Source organism: Castor canadensis, chromosome 3 (assembly GCF_047511655.1).
Source record: "Castor canadensis chromosome 3, mCasCan1.hap1v2, whole genome shotgun sequence".
Taxonomy (NCBI): domain Eukaryota; kingdom Metazoa; phylum Chordata; class Mammalia; order Rodentia; family Castoridae; genus Castor; species Castor canadensis.
The window spans coordinates 6,077,586-6,097,062 of NC_133388.1; the positions used below are offsets into that span (position 1 = coordinate 6,077,586).

At 57.5% G+C, this 19,477-nt stretch overlaps 1 protein-coding gene across 6 annotated transcripts in view; it reads right to left on the minus strand.

Moving 5' to 3' along the window:
• Positions 1-15,800, minus strand: part of Inf2 (inverted formin 2) — a 28,064-nt gene extending 12,264 nt beyond the window's left edge. For 3 of the 6 annotated variants that reach the window (XM_074067038.1, XM_074067037.1, XM_074067035.1), the window contains exons 1-7: positions 6,632-6,824; positions 4,592-4,991; positions 2,967-3,082; positions 2,732-2,891; positions 2,050-2,083; positions 918-1,059; positions 137-278 (exon numbers count right to left, since the gene is read on the minus strand). In XM_074067038.1, the coding sequence (XP_073923139.1) occupies positions 137-278; positions 918-1,059; positions 2,050-2,083; positions 2,732-2,891; positions 2,967-3,082; positions 4,592-4,991; positions 6,632-6,697 (1,060 nt within the window). In that variant the 5' untranslated portion in view covers positions 6,698-6,824. Of the gene's footprint in view, positions 1-136; positions 279-917; positions 1,060-2,049; positions 2,084-2,731; positions 2,892-2,966; positions 3,083-4,591; positions 4,992-6,631; positions 6,825-14,357; positions 14,567-15,643 lie in introns of those variants that run through there. The other 3 variants (XM_074067039.1, XM_074067036.1, XM_074067040.1) reach the window with 3 other exon arrangements.
• Positions 15,801-19,477: the final 3,677 nt, after the last annotated feature.

Consider the following 19,477-nt stretch of genomic DNA (forward strand, 5'->3'; position numbering starts at 1 on the left):
GGAAGATGGCCAGGGAAGGGAACAGGGGCAGAAGAAGGCCACCTTCTTGGGGCAAGGGCAGGTTAGGGGTCCATGGTGGGCCCCCCACATGGCCAAAGATGTCCCTCTATATGCCCTGTCTACCCTAGCCACTCACCATCACTGGCCAGGAGTACAGCCCGGTTCACTAGGCTCTCCAGGGCCTCCCAGAGCAGCTGACCGGAGCGGCCAGCAGGCTCTAAGTGCAGGAGGCCCTGCAGCACTGACAGCAGCTGAGCTGAAGCTGGGGAGCAGCTCACCTGGGTGGGTGATAAGGGGCAGGTCAGCATCTGTCCCCACACTGGGTAGGCTGTTACCCACTGGCCCACGAGCTGGGGTGTCCAACCCTATAGCCCCTTATCACCTTGCCAAAACCCTGGTGATGATGAGTGATTCAGAGGGAGGGCTCTTTGACTGCTTTACTGGTGACACTGGGGACAGTCCTGTGCTTTATGAGGTGTTGAGTGGTATCCCTGGTCTCTACCTACTCAATGCCAGGAGCATACCCTGCCCAGCTGTCACACTCAAAAATGTGTATAGATATGGTCAGATGACCTGGGGACACATCACCCCAGGCTGAGAGCCACGAGGTTCAGTGACTGAGAGGAAGGGCCTGGATACTCCTCAAACTCAGCTTCCTGGACTCTCACCTGGCCTTAATCACCCTGAAGTCTCCAATGGTGGTCAGCTAGCTGGGGTGAGTACCGGCATGGCCAGATGGGCACGCTGGGCCTATGGAATCCTGTCCTGAATCTCTAGAACAGATTAGCCCAGCCCCCTGCCTTGCCGCCTTCTACCCAGTGAGGCTCTAGCTCTGTGCTGTTGTCCTATCATGGTGGGGTCTGACCTAGGCAGAGAAGAGGCCATCTTGGGCCTGGCCCTGCCCTGCCCAGGCCTACCTTGTGAAACAGGGAGGCAAAGACCTCCTGGTGGCTGTTCATGTTGACACCATCACAGATGCGCTGCAGCTCCTCCTCATCCTCAGCCTTGGCCTCCTCGAAGGCCTCCAGCTGGATCAGCAGGTCAGCGTCTTCCAGATCCCTGAGGCGGAAGGGGCTCACTTGCTGTTCCCACTAGCTACCCCCACCCCCACCTTCTTCTTGGATGCAAGATGGGGCAGCCCAAGGCCTACTGCACATCCACCCCTGTCCAGGCTGCCTGAGGACATTTGACAGCACTCCTGGACATGCCCATGGTTGGCTATATGGCTGGCACATGGCACTGCAACCAGATTGTCATTCTGAGTGCAGGCTCACAGATATGAGCCTTGTTCCCTGCCAGGCTGCACAGCAGTCGCCTGGGCATCTCTAGCCCCAAGGGAGGGAAGGGGAGGTTTTCCTGAGGGGCAGGCACAGAATGGAGCCAGGCCCTCCTCTGGGGGATGGAAGAGCATGGTTAAGACCACACTGGAGGATTATCTACCATGGCATCAGAGGCATGGGGATGACAAGGCTTCAGTATGCATTGGGTCCAGACCTTGCTATACATCTCAGCCTGGCCAATGAACAGAGCCCTTGGCAGGCAGGGCTGGCCCCTTCAGTGCCCCCTGGGTACAGGTCCCACTCACAAAGCTTTGTCCCAAGCCAGTCCCACAAAAGCTGAGCTAGCAGGGCTCCTCACACTGAATTCCCTGGAGTGGGAGCCCCCAGAATGCCTGACTGTGGTGAGAATAGAGGTCCTTAGCTAGGTGAATTCTCTGCCTGCCATATTCACAACCAAAGCTACAGACATCCATTGCACCTGAGTTTCAGGTAAAGGATTAGGAACTGAGTGTTAAATACGACCCACAATTTTTACGATATACTTGTACAAAACATTACTGTGTATGTCAAATCTGAATACACTGAATGTTTTGTATTGTGCCTGGTGGCTAACCTGAAACCTGGCCTCAGGTGGGCCCAAAGGAGCCACCTTCCTACCCATCTGGAGGTCTTTCTTGGGCCAGGCAGTGAGACCCAGGGAAGGTGGCTCTGGTTTTGGGAGCAAGGGGGCCGGGGGCAGCTGGCAGGACCAGCCACAGCAGGGACTCACCGCAGCCGGGTCAGAATGTCCAGCAGTTGGAGCCCTGTGGAGGTAGGGATAGGGGTCAGGTCTGGAGGCTGCCTCTGGGACATTTGCACCTTGTTTTTTTTTTTGAGGCACTGGGGTTTGAACTTGGGGCCTTCTACTTGCCAGGCAGGCACTTTGCCACTTGAGCCATGCCCTCAGTCCTTTTGCTTTTAGATTTTCTGATAGGGTCTCATGCTTTTGCCTGGGAAGGCCTTGGACTGAGATTCTCCTATCTCTGCCTCCCAAGAAGCTGGGATTATAGCTATGCATCACCGTCACCTGCATCTGAATCTGACTCCTTCACCCTCCTCTTGGTATACACACAGCACCAGCTCACAGGATGCTGGGGTTCTGAAGTTCCAGAGGAGGGCACGTGCTAGAGACATGGTGGTGCTTGATCAGTAATCACTGAGAGAGGGTGCAGGGCTAGAATTGGGGACCAAGCCTCTCTCCTCTACCCACCCAGCCTCAGGTCTGACATCCAGATGCTCTGAGGCCTGTGTCCACTACAGGAGCATGTGGTGGCAGGAGGCTCCCAGGCCCTGGGATAGTGCCTTTCTTGGGGCTGCTCTGGCCCAGCAGGCAGCTGGGAAGGTCTGCCAGTTACCTGGCAGCAGGGAACTCTACAGCCCTGGGAGCATAGAGGCAGGACTAGTGTGGTTACCTATGAACTCGCTCCGCAGCTGGGTGCGGGTTCGGAGGTCCTCGGGGCCCAGGATGATGGCATTGATCACGCTAAGCAGGGTGACAACATAGGGCACATTGTCACTGTCCGACAGTTCATTCATGATGACACTGAAGCGGTACTGCTGGTTGCACACGGTCTGCAGGGTGGGTAGGGTCAGTGTGTGCCCAGGTGGGAGGCTCCACGTAGCCCAGCCCAGGCCCCCACTGTTTACCTTGTAATGGTCCAGGGCATCCAATGTCAGCCCATGGCCCTCAGGTGAGTAGATGCACAGGGCGGCCAGCAGTTCAAACACCTGCTTCTTGACCATCACATTGGATGTGTCTAGGGCTGCCAAGGGGTAGAGGTCTCAGTGGGCCCACCATCCACCCTCTCCATTATTCTGCACACCTGTGCGCTGAGCTCAGGGTTGGAATCCAGAGTGCTGCCTGGCAGGTGGACACTAGGGGGCACCCTCTGCTTACCCACAGCCCACAGCAGGTGCTGGGCACAGGGCAAGCCTACCATGCTGACCTCTCCTACTGCCCTGACACTGCCTCCTGGACCACAAAGCCAGACCCTGCAGGGAAGGGCTCAGAGACAGGGACAGGTGACCCTTGTCACCTGGGTACACGGAGGCTAGCCCAGTCCAGCCTCTGCTATGGATTCTCTTTTTGGAGAAAACCCAATTTTCTCCAAACTCAACACCAACTGCATTCATGAAACAGCCTGGGATGCCTCCTCATCTTCATTAACCCTTGCCTCCTCTATCCTAAGCTGGGAAAGTTTTGGGGGCGGGGGGGTGCCTCTCCTCTGGCCCTGCTGAGACCAGGCCACAAAGGACTTGATGGAGGGCCACAGCCAGGCCCTCTATCAAAACAGGCTGAGATTGGTGTGGGTCCTAGGCAGGGCAGAAATAGGGTGGCCTCTGGCTTTTTGTTTTGTTTTGTTTTTGGCAGCACTGGGGTTCAAACTCAGGGCCTCATGCTTGCTAGGCAGACGCTCTAATTCTTTCATTACTTGAGTCACTCCACCAGCCCTTTTTTGTGATGGGTTTTTTTGAGATCGGGTCTTGTGAACTATTTGCCCAGGGCTGGCTTTGAACTGTGAACTTCCTGGTCTCTGCCTCCTGAGTAGCTAGGATTACAGGCATGAGCCACCAGAGCCCAGCAGCCTCTGGTTTTCTGGCTTTCTTGCCCACCCACGGGAGCCTCAGTGGGACCTGGTAGCTGGCTTGGAGCATCACAGCCAGCAAGCAAGGGAAGTACAGAGACCACTGTCCACTAGGTCTCACAAGGGGTCAAGACCAACTCTGACCACAGCCAGGGAGGTTTCCTGGGGGAGCCACCATGAACCGGACGTAAAGCATGGGGCATGCAAAGGTAGAAAGCAGCTGGTGCAAGAAGTGGAGGCCAGGGGCTGGGGACAGAGATGTCTTCTAGGGGTGGAAACAGAGGGATGTGGCAAGGTGAGGGAACACTGGGGACAGTGCTGGAGGTGGGGGCTAATGCCATAGAGTTGTAGGCTACACCTGAAGGACTGTTGCTGGGCTAAGGTTGAAGGTCTTGGAGCCAGGCAGTGTATGTGGGGGTCACTCAGGTGGACATGGTGTGGACTAGTCTTGAGGGTAGACGATGGAGCGAGCATAGACCTGGTGGAATCACTGCACAGAGGCGACATCTAGGTGCAGGAGGTGGAAGGACCTAGGCAGCCTGGAAGCCTCAGACTGGGGTGAGTGATGTGGCTCCTGTCCTGCTCCGAGTCCTGCTCGCCTGCAATGCTGGGCTTCCTGCACAGCCCCAGGACCTCTCCGCCCCTCCTCTTTGTGCCTAGGTCCTCAGACTGTGCCCCATGGCTCACCCTGGGACAGCTGGCGCACGTAGCCCTGGTTGCTGAGGATGTACTCAATGCCCTGCTGTGAGTTCATGACAGCACGCACACAGCTGATGCAGGTGAGCTGCAGCAGGGCATCTGAGATACGGGCCACGCCACGGCCCGACAGCCGTGCCAGTGCCTCCAGCAGCAGATCCAGGCCACTCTGCTCCAGGAACTGCACCATCCAGCTGCCATCGCTGCTCTCCAGACGCTTGCGCAGACCCGAGTAGTTGACCACAGAGGGTATCTGGAGCAGCCGGATGCACAGCTCAGGGTCGGCACTCTCCAGGTTGGCCTCGGTGGGGTCTGACTCCTGTGGCCCCAGCTTCTCCTTCAGTGCCGCCCATTTGCGCTGGGCACCCTCCTTCACTGACATCTTGCCGAACTGCAGGACCAGAGAGAGACAGGGTCGTCAGCCAGGGCCCAGTGTGGTCATCAGTGGCACTGCCCACTGCCTCAGTTTCTCTAGCAGGCCTTCCACTCATGATATGGCAGATGTCCTGTGCCGAGAGGGTGGGTACTGCACTTAGGTCCTGACCTCGAAAAGGACTCCCCCTGGGCCCACCCAACTAAATCACAGGCAGGAAGGTCCCTATATGTGCACGAGGACCCCGAGGTTCTGACTTGCGCTGTGCCTGCAAATCCCTGGTTGGATGGGCTTGGAGAGGACTTGGGGGCGGTGAGGGCGGCTACACAGGCTGAAATACCACTGTCACAGTGGTGATGACACAACAGAAACAGCATCTCTGAGGCTTTCTTATCTTGCCCCAGGCGCTTCCCTATGCCCACAGCCTCAGGACTGCTGCAGGAGGAGGGGTGGATTATGGACTGAAGATGCTGTGTGATGAAATCCCAGGTTTCACCTGAGTGGGCAGCAGCTCTGCCTTGCCTGTCTGCCCTTGGCCTTAGCTTGTCTAGTGATGAGCGGGAGACCCACATAGACAAGCTGACGCCCTTGGCACATGCAGGTTCACCTGGGTTCAGTGGTAACAGGTCTGACTCTAGTCCAGGGAATGTCCTCTGGGGACAAGAAGGACAAGCCTGGTCCAGAAGGTTTTGCAAACATGTGCTTTTCCCCAAAGCAGGAGCGCAGAACAGGCAAACTGTACCCCTGCTGTCACCGCCCCCCATGGGCTCAGCTGACTGCAACGCTGTCCCTGGGGGCTGCCTCAAAGGTCAGGGGCGTCCCAAGCTCTCCCACAACCATGTATGGCTGGGATCTTATATTTAGCATCTGAGAACTGCAGCATGGAGCCGCAGGAGGGAAACGCTGAGGGGCAGAGCTGCGCGGGCCTGACTCCACAGTGCTCTAGACCCTTCCGAGGGCCCAGTCCCCTACTCTCCCCACTGCTTGTAAGGCAGGCATCAAACCCGCTGGACATAGGGAGTGGGAGGCAGCACCCAGGAAGCTGTGTCATGTGCCCACAATTCCACTGCTGGGGGAAACTGAGCTGTGAATGGATCCATTGCGAGTCTGCTAAACGCTGGGTGTGCAATGGGGCTTTGCTTCAAGTCCTGCCCAAGGAGAACATGGCCAAGTGGGTGCAAAAGCCCAGGTGCCTTCCCAGTTGGCTCTTGGTCTCCAGTGCCCACCATCCTCACCCCTGGCCCACTGGGCCCCTGCTCTGGGCGCGTGTCTTGAAGCAGCCCCACCCAGCCAGCAGCACAGAATGAGCTGCCTGCCCAGTCCCTCATCTTCCACCAGTCTAACTGCCCTTGGGGCTAGTGGGTCCTTCTGGTGGCAGCCTGGTAGGTGGACAAGAGGGCTGTCCTCTCTATGTAGATCTAGCTTGGGCCCCTCCAGCAGCCCTCACTCCAATCACTCATCCTGTCTCAGCCTCAAATTCCTCACCTGTGTCTCTGGGAGCACCTGAGGGACTGGGGCGGGGACGCCAAGCTCACCTGCGTGGTGAGGGGATGTCCAGGTGGACCACCCTGGGTCCCGAGCTGGACCTACCTTGGTCCCTATGCTTTAAGTCCATCCACAGGCCCAGACTTCTCAGTCAGCCACCACCATCCACTCACCCAAATGCGTAAGACCTTCCGGCCACCTCTGCCCACCCATTCAGGACCCTGTCTTCGGCTTCTCATCACTGCGGATGGCTGAGCTGCCAGTTGAGGCCCTGGTATTTCCCTGGCAGCCTCAAGTCTCCAAAGCCTTTGTTGGTGGTAAGGCACGGCTGCTCCACCACCATGCAGAGCGAGGCCGCCGGTCTCTGCACTCCCCCACCTTGTGTGCTGCCTAAAGAAGTGCCTGGAACTGGCCTCCCTCCCTCCCTCCGCCTCCATTGGCTACAGGCCCTGTCCCCTTGGCACAGGCTGAGTGGATGGGGACTGACCTCTCTCAGGCCAGATCTCTGGCTTCCACAGTGTCCTGTCCAGCCAGGAGTCCCAGGCTCCTTCCACGCAGAAGAACCCAACCTTTCTGAGACAAAGCTGCCTGGAGCTGTTGTGCCCAGGCCCCGGGGTCCCCCAGACAGAGGTGAAGACGCTTACTGATGCTAAGACTGCCCCCTGCAGCACTGCCCTGTCCTGCCTGCACTGTGCACCCCTGCCCCAGGGCTGTAGGCTCACTCCCTGAAAGGCCCCAACTGGCAGGAGACCTTCTGTCTATGAGCAGAGCCTTGCAGTTGGCTGGCTATGCCCTGGATGCCCAACCTCACTTAGGGTCCATGGCCTGGGCCGGGGCTGGTCCACCTCTTTGCAGGATGAGACTGAGCACATATGGATAGCAGCTAGCTGAGCACAGAACAGCACTCTAACCCTCAGTGTACAGCAACCAGCCAGGAAGCCAAACAAAACCCCAGCGATCGGCCCTGACAGCTGGGGCTGGATTAATGATTGACAGCTTCTGTCCTTGTCTCTAACTCAGGACCAGACAGAGAAAGTCAAATCCTCTAAGCAGTAAGACACTCCACTTCCCGTTGGCCTCCAGTCACAGCATCAGGGAACCTGCCTTTTCTCTATTAAAAACTATAAAGCTCTCCCCACCCCCTGCCTGCCTTTGATCTCTGCCAAACACAAAGGCTGGTGGTTGATCCCTGGTTACAGCAACCTTCCAACACACCCCCTGCCTGCCCCACGAGGAGGTGGCTGCACACTTGTCCATGCTGCACTGGAGAATCCAGTTTGCTGATTTGAGCCTCATGTGAAACAATACCTCAGAAGGTGCTGGTGTCAACAGACTGGGGGCTGAAGCCTCACTGCTGGGTTTACCAGCTGTGTGACCCTGGGCAAGTTACTCTGCTTCTCTTTTCACCTGCAAAGGGGGCTGCAGTGGGATCTACATGGAGGAACTGGAGTCGGTGGGTGCAGTGAGCACAGAGCGCACACTCAAGAATGCCATGGACACACGTCCCTTCTCCCTCAGGGCAGGCCTAGTGGAGATGGGGCTGGGCAGGGACATCCAGGCTCAGGCCGGAGTTGGGTGTGGCCTCTGGGGCACGGCTTGGAGTAGGAATTTATATTTGCAGTTTTTCCCATCCTGCATTCCTGTGGGAACAGGACCTCCACCATCTGGCTCTATGGCCAGACCCAGCCTCAGGCAGTTGGGAAGCCGGGGCACTAAGAAGTGTCCTACGTGCTTACAGGGTAATCTCCCCCGCCCAGTATCTATCAAAAGCCAGTGGGCAGGGCCTTTGCAGATGAGGTCCCTAAAGCTGGGGGTGGGAGCAGCTCATACCCCACCTGTTAGTGGATGTCCCCATGGCACTTATGGGTCACTTTTTCTATCACCAACCTGGGTTTCCACAGGAAAAGGCCAGACCTTCCAGTTCAAACTGGATCCTGAAAGTGGGGGTCTCCCCTCACTCCCAGATTTGAGCACTCACCTAGTCCCCTGGAGGAGAACACAGCTCTCAGTAAGACGCTGCCTGTCTCCTCCACTGGCTCTTGGCCAGCCTGGTGTGGGGATGCTGGCATCTCCATCCCACATGCCTGGGTAGCTATGCTGACTCACCGGGACTCCAGAGGCCACTGCCCCTGCCTGGTAGTCATCTGTTGGCTGAGTTGGAGGGGGGCAGGGCCAAAGCTGCACCCCCTAGACCTCAGAGACCACTCACTCAGCCTCTGCTGTGCACAGAGAAACTGAGCCAGAGAGGGGGTCTGCCCAGATGGGCACCAAGCTATGCTCAGTGGCTGGGGCTCTACATGGCTCCTCGAGGCCCTGGAGCAAGGTGGAGGTGGGGGGGGTCCCCACTTACTGGGAGACCTGAGTGAGCCATTTGACCCCCATGCCTCAACTCCCTCATCTGTACACCAAGGAAAACACCAACCACTGCCTCCAGGAGCTAGTTGAGGGCTCTGCATGCAGTATAGGGAAGGGCATCCTGCCCACCCCAAATTCCACTGGACCTGGGGTTCTAAGACATATTCCAGTTCAGGCTTTCCATGAGGAACAGGCTGGGCCTTGAGCTTGGGTTCTGGGGTTCTCTGCACCCAAGGGGCTTGGAGCAGAGGCAGGCAAGGGCAGGCACAGCTAGGTACTGGCACCTAGAGGGGGGCTGCTGCCTGGGGTAGGGATATAGCTTAGAGGGGATCTGCCAGCACAGTACAGGGGCTGGGGTGCTTCTGGGCCCAGAGCCAGTGTGTGTGTGGGGGGGGGAGGGGCATAAAGGAGGGAGCTTGTCTTACATGGGTGGGCGGGTAAAATGGCAAGAGCAGGATTCCGGAACTAGGAGGCAGGGGCTGCCACACTGTATTTTTAGCTCCTGCAAGATCCCAAATTTTTCCACTGCCTGGCAACCCTTGGCTCTCCAGAGCTACATGCATTCCTGGCAGCTCCCTAGAGTTCAGGGGCAGCCCTGGAGCCCAGCCTGTCCTACTGTGACCCTCTTATTACCTTCTCTCCCACCTACCATTTTACTCCTTACAGCCTCCAGCAAGTATGCCACCTCCCTAATAGGCTAAGAGTCCCTCCAGAGAAACTTAGCTACCCTGTGGAGGTTGCCATCTGCAAGCTCAGCCCAGGAAAGGGGTCCTGCGCACAGCACAGGGCAAAGATAAGTCCACGTACTGTCCACATGTCCACAGACATGGAGTATACAGGCCTGATGGTGGCAGCGTTCAAGGAACACGCCAGCCCCCACCACATCCAGGCTTCAGGATGGAGTGCAGGGCCCCTGCCTCCCAAGTCCTACTTGGACTGTCTTGGTTGCAAAGAGGGCAATGGCTCCATTGGACCACTGCAATGCGTGGCATAGGATGGGGGCCCTGGAAGGTGTGGGCACAAAGGCACTCTTGGCAGCGTCAAATTAAAAAACAAAAAACATGGGAGCAGGGCGCATTGTGTAGGATTTCAACCTCACGCAGTGTGACCTGTCACCAGGACACATGCCCAGATGCCAACTGAACTAGTAAGCAGGAAATGCCTGTTGCCGCTGGAGGTCGGTGGGCACTGCCCCTGCCCCGCACTTGCTAGGAGCAGGCTCTGGTGCAGGGAAGCCTACCCTGGGGTACTGTGCATTTGGCATTCTGTGAACGGGCTGAGGTGGTCTCAGAGTCTCCTCCTCCCCCAGTTCCCAGCTCATTCACACAAGGGGAGGACAGGAAGGGTGGAGGCACCCATACCTGGAAGCCAGGCTTTCTTTCGCTTCCACCTGCTCTGAGATAATACAGGAACTGGGACTGCCCTGGTTACCAGAGGGACCCCTTCTGGGCTTTGGTCTCCCTGGCCACACAAAGCAAGTTCAGGTCTGGCCCCCCCTGACATCCTCCAGGAAGCATGGGGAACAACCATGACAGCAGCTGCCTGTCAGGGTGTTTTCTGAGCCTTATCAGCAAACACAGAGGGGAGAGAGGTGTGCAATTCTGGGATTAGGAATGGGGAAGACAAAGGCACCTGCCAGGCAGCAGGGTAGGGCTGTGATCCTGGGCTGGTGTGCCGCATACCCCAGTGTGTAGCCACAGCTTCCTTCTAGCAGCAGGGCTGCTTTGGTGATGGGGACTAGTGGTCCTAAAGACCCCAGGCTCACGCCAGAATGCCCTTGTGTGGCTCCTTTTCCTGAGACCAGATGCACTTGGAGATGCCTCCTCCAAGACGCCCCTGTGGCCCTCCCAGTCCCTCTGCTGTCCTCAGAAAGGCCTCTCTCAACCTGGGAGGGACAGGGCAGGCTTCAGGATTCAGGTCCTGACTGCTGTGTGCTTGTCTATGCCTCAAGGAGTTGGGCCTCCACCCTGTCTGAGCCCAGGACAGGAAGGATGCCCTCTGCCTGTCCACATGCCAGGCCCAGAGTCCCTGCCCTCCACAGTATCCCAGTTCTAGACTGCCTTTCCAGGGACAGGGAGAACAAAGATAGATTGAGAATGGAAAAAGGACAGTGCTTGCATACTCCAGCCAGGGTGGGGGCAGTTGCCAGTACTCAGGGTCGGGGACAAGCCTGATTCCATGTGGGAAGAGGCTCTGTTGCTGGCCTGCAGGTCCTTTGGACAGCCCACTGCATCTCCTGTCTTCATATAAGGATGAGCATGTCAATGCCAGACCCATGACCTGTTGTCAGAACAAGCTGTCACCTGTAATGCCAGGCCCCGCAACTTCTGCAAAGGACCGTTCCCTGACTGCTGCTGTCCAGTTGGCCTGCCACCTGCTTAGTGGCTGGGATTGAACTGGAACGGTGCATGAGTCTCCCTGGCCCCCACTCAGTGCTCCTCGGCCACCTGGCCCCAGGCAGCCAGCACCAGGGAGCCTGTCAGGCCCAACCGGGCAAGCAAGATCCTCAGCCTGGGCACGCACGATATACACTTGCATTCCTGGCTGGGAAGTGAGGGTGTGGGAGAAAGCCAGCCCATTCTGAAAGTAGCCAGGATGTTCTCCAGAGACTCATTTGGCTCTGACCCCATGTTGGCTGCAGCGCTGCCTAAAGGCCTGCAAGGACCCACCTAGGAGGCTTGCCCCTCGCCTCCACTCAGAGGTGACCATCTGGGTCCACCCATCTCTATGCCACCTGCTTCAGGCAGGCCCCATTTCCCTGTCCCTACCTCTACAGTCTGGGTGCTATGAGTGTGGATGTCCCCAAGGGGCTCTGTTCTCCGGTCACTCATGCCTATGCATGCAGGGGGACAGAGGCAGGTGGGGGATGGGCAGCACCCTCTTCCCAGGCTGGACTGGGCTAGAGCAGATGTCTGCTTTCCTGCTGTGGGTGCAGACGGCAGTGCCAAGCTGTGCTTGGAGCAGAAACAGGGACACGAGGACACAATGGTGACACGGGGATGTGATGATGGGGGAGGCGGGCTACACATGGAGGCCACAGCCCAGGGCCTAAGACCTGGACCAGGCACAGGCAGAGAAACTGCCATGGAGATACCAGTCCACCTCATACAACTCCCCAGCATTTAGGCTGGCTTCTAGAACATAGCCACTATCCCTCCACCTGACATGCGCTAAGACTGAGCTCAGCAGTGAGAAACTCCTGCTGTCCTAGTACCTGTAGGGACTCTGAGTGTTGGCAGACCACGGCTGGGCTGGCCTCTGCCCACAGCACTGAGTGGGGCCCTGCAGGAGGTATGGAGTAGCCACACCCCCATCCCAAGAGGGTATGCTTAGCTGGGAGGGCTTCTGCCCTGCCTCATGGTGCTCTGGGCTGTCCACAGTGTTAGACCGTGATGTCAGGCCTTAGCAGCACTGCAAAATGGGAAGGGAGGCTGCCTCCACCTCCCCAGGTGTGTTTCCTGGCTGGCCTCCCTTTCACCAATGGAAGCCCTTGGGCACTGGCCATATACACTGCCTGGGGAGGCCTCTGCCTCTACTACAAGGCTGGCCAGGCAGTGCCCAGGGGAGCAGGATGGCCCTCCTTTCCATGTCTGTCTTCCTCCCACTTTGGACCTGGGGTGCTCAGACCAAGTCCAGCTCTGAGAAGAGGGTGGTGGAGTGCTATGTAGTAAGGGCAGGGAACACGGCCCAGGGCACTCTCCCCAGGTCCCTCTGACCTGCAAAGGCCTCCATCACCAGGTAGGGACCAGCTAGGCCTTCTCATGCCCACCTGCCCCGCCTGTGTCTACACACCACAGGAGCCAGCTGAAGGTAGGAGGCTGGCAAGGCCTGCCTGATCCTCCTCTCTGGTCTCCCCCCATCCCTCTCCCATCCCTCTGCTTCCTGTACCAAGGAAAAGCTATAGGGTGAGAAGCTGGGGGTGGGGGAAGAGAGGGAGGACAGGAAGGCAGCTTTAACACTCTGTCCTCAGATAGTGCTAGAAAGAGGCCTAGGCTCCAGGCCTCCCCGTCAGGCAATGCCCCAGTGCCTGATGCTCCAAGGGTCTAGGAGGTGCCCAAAGAAGGGGCCTGCCTTGCCCCAAGCCCCAGAAGGGGCTATCTTACCAAAACAAAAGCCACTGTATTCCCAGAGCTGCTGTGATGTCCAGCCCCAAGCCACCTAGCAGTGGGAACAGTGTGGATGCTGGGAGTGGGTGGGAAGATCTAGGAAGTGCCCTATGTGTGTCCGGCACAGTACTGAGTGCTGTCCCCCAGAGGGGTGAGGGGTGGGAGAATAGATACCTACAGCGAGGGGTTTGTAAGGTCCTCCTGCTTGAATGGACTGCAGCACCCACATTCACTGTTCAGTGCCTTGTTTGTCCATGCTGAGCACACAGACCACTCAGATGCCAGGAGTGCTGAGAGAAAGGCCAGGCTCAGGGCCAGTGCTTGGGGGCTGATGTAGCCCTAGCAGAGGGGAGACCTGAGTGGCAGAGAGACCCTAAGCAGCCTCCACCCCATTCCTTCTTTAATCACAGCTTAGAAAGGGCTGTAAGAAGCCAGTCACCTGTGGGGCATTCCTGTAATCCAAGCTACTTGGGAGGCAGACACAGTTTGAGGCCAGCCCGGGCTAACAGTTCAAGAGACCCTATTTCAAAAATCCCCAACACACACACAAAAAAAGGGCTGGCAGAGTAGCTCAAGTGATAGAGTGCCTGCCTAACAAGTATGAGGCTCTGAGTTCAAACCCTTGTGCTGCCAAAAAAAAAAAAAGGGAGGAGCTGCAAGGGAGGACAAGCTCAGTTGTGCCTCTGCCTGCTCCCTGCCTAGTTCCTGCATAGCTGGTGATCACCATGGGCTGGCCTGTGCCTGGGTGCTGGGTAGACAGGACAGAAGTGGACAGACCCCATGCTGGCTCAGGACAAGGGTGTCTGGGTGTTCAGGAGCAGGACCCTCTTTATTAGTGAGGCTGGTGGGAGTGGAGGCCTCCATAACAGGAGGCTACATGTTTGGACCCCAACTTCACACTTCCAGTGACATCTTCTTGTCTTCAACATTGGGTGGCCCCAGGCCTGGCTCTGCCTAGTCTCTACTTTCCAGCCCTCCTGCCTCATCTCCCTAAGACACAGTCTAGAAACAGATGTGGGCATGCCCTCTCCAACACACTGTGCCCACTGGGCCTGGAACTATGTGCCTATTAGACAACTACTGTATGCAAGACCAAAGTAAGGGAGGAGGTCAGGCAGCCAAGAGTTAGGCCATGGAGACTTTGACACTGATGCCGCACAGAGCCCAGTTCAAGCCAACTCCAGAGAACCCACTACCCTTGCCCCGATCAGCAGTGTCCTGCCTGCACCTGTGGCGGCACCCCCATTGTTATCCAGCCATCCCCCATCCCTCCAGCAGCCTTCCTGAGCCTGAAAACTTTTTCAATCCAGGGAATGACTGCACTTTGATAGAGGGCGAAGGAGTCTATTTAAAGAAGGAGCTCCCAGGTCCCAGAATGTGAGGAGTGTGCAATTAACTCCGACAGCAGTCAGCACCCCCACAAAGTAGGGGGCCTCACCTGAAGGTTAACTCTTTGCTGTTCAGGAGCTTCAGAACCCTTGACAGCAGACAACATGGGAGGGCAGCCCCTCCTGGCCACCCGAGTCCGTCCAGGGATGTCCCCTTTGTCTGCCAACAGAGCTCATGATGTCCACAGTTTGGTGCTCTTGGGGAAGGCAGGCCTGGACAGTGGTCAGCTCTAACCTGGTCCCAGGAAGGACCTGCTGGCTTTAAATAGAAAAAGATGCTCTGATCCACTGGGAGGGGTGTGAAGCCTCAGCCCCAGCCCTGGAACAAACACCGACATTGCTAGGAGGGGCGGAAGCATTCACTCTTCTTAGGTCCTCTGCCCTGGCTAGCAACCTGAAGCGTTTGCTCTGGGTCCCTGCCTTCCTCAATGCCTGTGCTTGTGTCCCACCCTTCAAAGTGCAGATGGGGAAACTGAGGCAAGAGATGGCAAGTGTCCTGCCCAGATCCCATTGCCGGAGGGTGGGACAGAGCTGGTGGGAAGAGAACTTCGCAACGGGCTTTGGTGTGGGTGTGCCTGACCTCTGGCTCAGGCAGGGTCAGGGCCATCTTTGCCACTCTGATTCCTAGTATGTCTGGCTGTGGCTGTGGCCTGGAGCCCTGAGTGGTTGGAAGCCCAGGGGGGCAGACCCCCCCCCCGTGCCTGTGCTCCCCAGAAGCGACTGGGGGTGAGTGGAGGCATAGGTGGTCACTCACTCCTGAATCCCGCCCCCCACTCCGGGAAAAGGGGATCGACAGGTGCGGCCGCGGGAGCACAGAACCGCTCCAGCCCCAGGAACAGAGCCTGCCAGTTGGGGGGCCAGGGTCCGTGCGCGCCCACCTGCGTGGGCCGCTAGAAACCGAGCAGTTAGGGCGGGGCCGCAGGCAGGCACTGTGCCACTGGGGCGGCGGACCCTAAGTTGAAGTTTATTTTCTTAACTGTGGCTGATTCACGGTCAGGATGTGGTAGCCGCGAGGCGGGGAACTCCCGCCTGCTCCGGTGGAGGCTCGGAAGACCCTTAACCACCACCCTGCGGGCGTGCGCACTCGGGCGGGCGGCGTCTCTGCGCGGGGCCCGCAGTCCAGGGCGGGGCGCGCGGAGCCGGCGGGGCCAGGGGCGCCCTGGTGCCTGCCGGAGGACTGGGTCCCCAGCCGCCATGCGCCTCGGGTCCGCTCGCTGCCACCCGAGCCCTGATGCTGCCGCCGGGAGTTCCCTCCCCAGCCCCAAACGCTCCCCTGCCTTCTCCCAGACTCAGTTTCCCCCAGGGTTCCTGGCGGGCCCCGAGGCCGCAGACTTACCAGGGGCCGGGGGGGCGGCAGCCGGGTGATGGTGCGGCCACTGATTCGCCCGAGGTGGGCAGGGGCTGCAGGGTGCTGGCCCCACCGCGGCGCTCCGAAGAGTCCGACAGGGTTGGCGCCGGCTCGGGCGGGGCGCGCGGGAGGAAGGGGAGGCGCCGCCCCGCCCGCCGGCGGCCACGTTGTGGGGGGGCGGGCGCGGGACGGGGCGGGGTGGGGAGGGGTCTCCAGAGAGGCGCCTCCCATTCCGACTGCCTGGGAGGGCGCCCTCACGCGTCTCCACTCGCTTGTGAACACCCTGCAGCACCTTAGGGACATTGGTCCCTTCCCAATCCAGCCCGTCTGGCTCCTAATAGGTACAGATGGGAAGTGGGACATATGCGGGCCGGGGGCCTAGGAGACTGATGGAATCTGTTCCCCAACCTCTGGTCTCACTCAGTCCCCACCCCAATCCCCACTATCTCCCTTCCACCACTCCTAGCACCCTCCAGGGTTACCACCGTAGGCACTGCGCCATCTGAGGCCCCCTACACAGGGACCCTGCTCTAGTTAAAGGGATTGGTGTCCCCTGTCCCGAGTCCTTCGTGGGAAATCACTCTTTCCATTCTCCAGGGATGGAGAGCCTGGTGTGGCCGTTTGCAGAGTGAAGGGCTCTTCAGATCTTAGCCCAGGTGGCCTCCCAGGCTGGCAGGCACTTCTGCCCCGGGCCAACTGCAGGTGCTCATGGTACTCAATGCCCTCCAGTATGTGGGATTAGCTCACCATTCGTGGCCTGTAAATGTCTACACCCTGTGTGGTGTCCCCTGCCCAGCCCCACCACTGTTAGGCCTGAAATCTTGGCTAGGCCTCAGGACCAAATAACCAGCGCAGTGCCAGAGGAGAGCTCCTGAATGTGGGGTGTGCCCAGTGGAGCCCGCCAAGGCTGTGCTGACTGGCTCTTGGACACTTTCCAGTCTGGGATGGGGCAATTGCTCCTGTACAGGACTCAGCCATTCTTGGAATGCATGGAGTCCCTGTAGGAGTATGCCTGTGCCTGGAAGGCCACTAGGTCCTCCCACCTGCTTACTGGCCCCTCTCCCTGACCCTCAGTGCAGGAAACCTTCCTTCTCTCCTCTGAGCTAGGGTTGGGGCCTCCCTCTGTCTCCAGAGTCCAGCAGTTGTTTGGCTGTGGCATCTCATCTCTGTCCTGAGCTGCCCTGCTCTAGTCAGTGGGTGTGTTTGTTGATCCAAAAAGAGGAATGTGACCTTTCACCTCAGGAGAGAGGATAGCCCAACTGGGAAAGCAGTGTTAGGTGGAGCCTCTGCTCCACTGGCTGGACCTCCAGGTTTCATGCACCTGAGCCTCACCTAGAAATGCACAGGGGCTGGGTGGGGAGCAGTGTTTGGTTAACCTTTCCAGGTGCTTCCACAGCACACTCAGGTGTGAGGACCCCTGCCCGATGGAGAGGAGCCAGTGTCCCTAGGGTTAGCTCCTGCCCAGGGCTTTCACCCCTGCACTTCTGCCTGGGGATGGCACGGCTCAGGGGTCAGGCTGCAATCCAGGCACCACTGGCAACCGGGAAGAGACCCATCAGAGCTGCACTCCAGGGTTGGGTGAGACCATGCGGGCCAGAGCAGGTTGAGGAGGGCAGGGTGAGGAGGCAGGGTCTTTTGATCAGGGGAGGCTGGAGAAGTCCTTGGAGTAGCAGATGAGGGCCTTGGGCACTGAATGGGGATGACTTGGGGTGTGTGTGTGTGTTTGTGTGTGTGTGAGATGGGTGATGAGTAGCTGGAGTCAGGGCTCAGAGGTCAGGGGTCAGAGGTCAGGCAGGGGATGGTTATAGATACTGAAACCAGAGGGTACTTTCCCTGGGGTCTTGGGCTTGGCTTCACCATGCCAAGGGAATGGGGGTCTCAGCTCCTGGAACTCCTCCTGTCTTGATCAGTGACTTTCTGAGACATGTAAAGCCCCTTTTAATTGCATTTGTTTTGTGATCAGGGCCTCACTATGTAGCCCAGGCTGATCAGGAACTTGTGGTCCTCCTGCCTGTGCCTCTCAAGTGTATGGGTCACCAAACCCAGCTCCCATTTCTTTTAGTGACTCTGCTGCTAACCCTTGCACCTCCAGGCACTCCCAGCCCTATCCTGAGTTTATTTCCTCCCCCTGAGGTTGAAAGGAGGACCGATCTGGCCTCAGTGCAGCCTTATCCCCAGACTGGGTCCTTCAGAAAGTTCTTTCAGACCCTGGGGAACTGGGTCTGTCCTTGGAGCTGTAGGTATATATATGCCTGCCCACAGCTCTGGACACCAGATGCCTGAGGACATGAAGGTACATGTAGGCCCCCACCACACCCAGGCAGAGGCCCACACACTTACCCATGTGGGGAGCATGCACCTCCACAACGACATGTTTGGGCCGTGACTGCAGAGAACTCACCACTACCTCTTGTTGGGAAGCAGAGACTGAGACTGGCATGAGGGGGAGTGGGCCTCTGTGCTGCCAGCTTGAGCTGCTGGGAACAGGCAGGCTGGCGTGGGCATTTTCAGGAGTGAAATCTGACACAGGAATGGGCTGTGTGCCAAAACCTGGAGGACCTTGAGTGTGTCCTGTGGCCACCTGTGGGCTGAGAGAGGCTACTTTATCTAGGGTCCCCAGGCAGCAGCCGAGCTTGGATTTCATTTTCTTTGTCAGCTCAGCTCCTAAAATGCTTGTTATCTTTTTCCATTTGAAACCTTTTTCATTTTGCATCCAGTGGGATGCCCTGAGACGACCTCTGTTACAGAACAAAGTCAGAGAAAACGTGTCTGCCCACCCACTCATCTACCCCCACACCGCCCATCTACCTATTACCTACCCACCCACTCACCCACTTCCCCATCCACCTGCCACCATCCAGCTATGGCACCACAGGCAGGCATTCTGCAAAGGACAGGACCAGTATAGTCACCTCTGGACAAGTAGCAGACACTGCCCCTTGACATCTGGCCTCTGCTATGTAGCTTGGCAAACTGGACTTCTGGAGCCTTGACAACCCTCAATGGCAGTTCTGGGCATTTACCCCCCTCTCCTGTGTTTCTCCATGCACACTGAGGAGCACCAGGGTGGCAGCCTGTCTGTGCCTGGCTGTAGGAGGTGGACATCAGTCAGGGCCATCCCTGGTCTGGGAAAGGGATGGTGAGAACTGGGACCAGGAAGGAACTCTTAGAAGGGACAGAGGGAGGGTGGGTGAGGCAGGGGCTTGTGTCAGGCAGAAGCCTCTGCCATCTTTATTTGAATATTGTAGATTCTGTGTCTGTGAATTTGCCTACTCTCTAAAACTTATCTATAGCTGTAAGATCAATACTTGAGCTACTTTCACAGTCATTTTCAGAGTCATGATTCACCAATAGGCAGGTGTCCAGCCGAGATGGGACAAGGGCCCCTCTGCCTTCTTGGCCCTGCTCTTATCCTGTAAATGAGGGACCTTTCTCTGTCTCCTTGGTGCCTTTTTTTTTTTTTTTTTTTACATTTTCATAATTTCTGTTGGTGATTTTACTTTCAAAGGGTCATGCCATGCTGTGACTTATGGAGAAAGATGTGGGCTGTCTCCATCAATCCAAAAAGAAATCCTGTACCTGTTATATCTGGGCCCAACTCTCCCTTCCCCTATCTCTTGGCAATTGCTGCTCTTTCTGTTTCTGTGGATTTAAATTTAACCTGTTCTGAATATTTCAGATAAATGATGTTATGCAATATATGATCTGATGTGTTTGTTTTCTTTTTCATTGGCAGCACTGGGGTTTGAACTCAGGGCCTCACACTTGCTAGGCAGGTGCTCTTACCTCTTGAGCCACTCCACCAGCTCAAGTGTCTGTTTT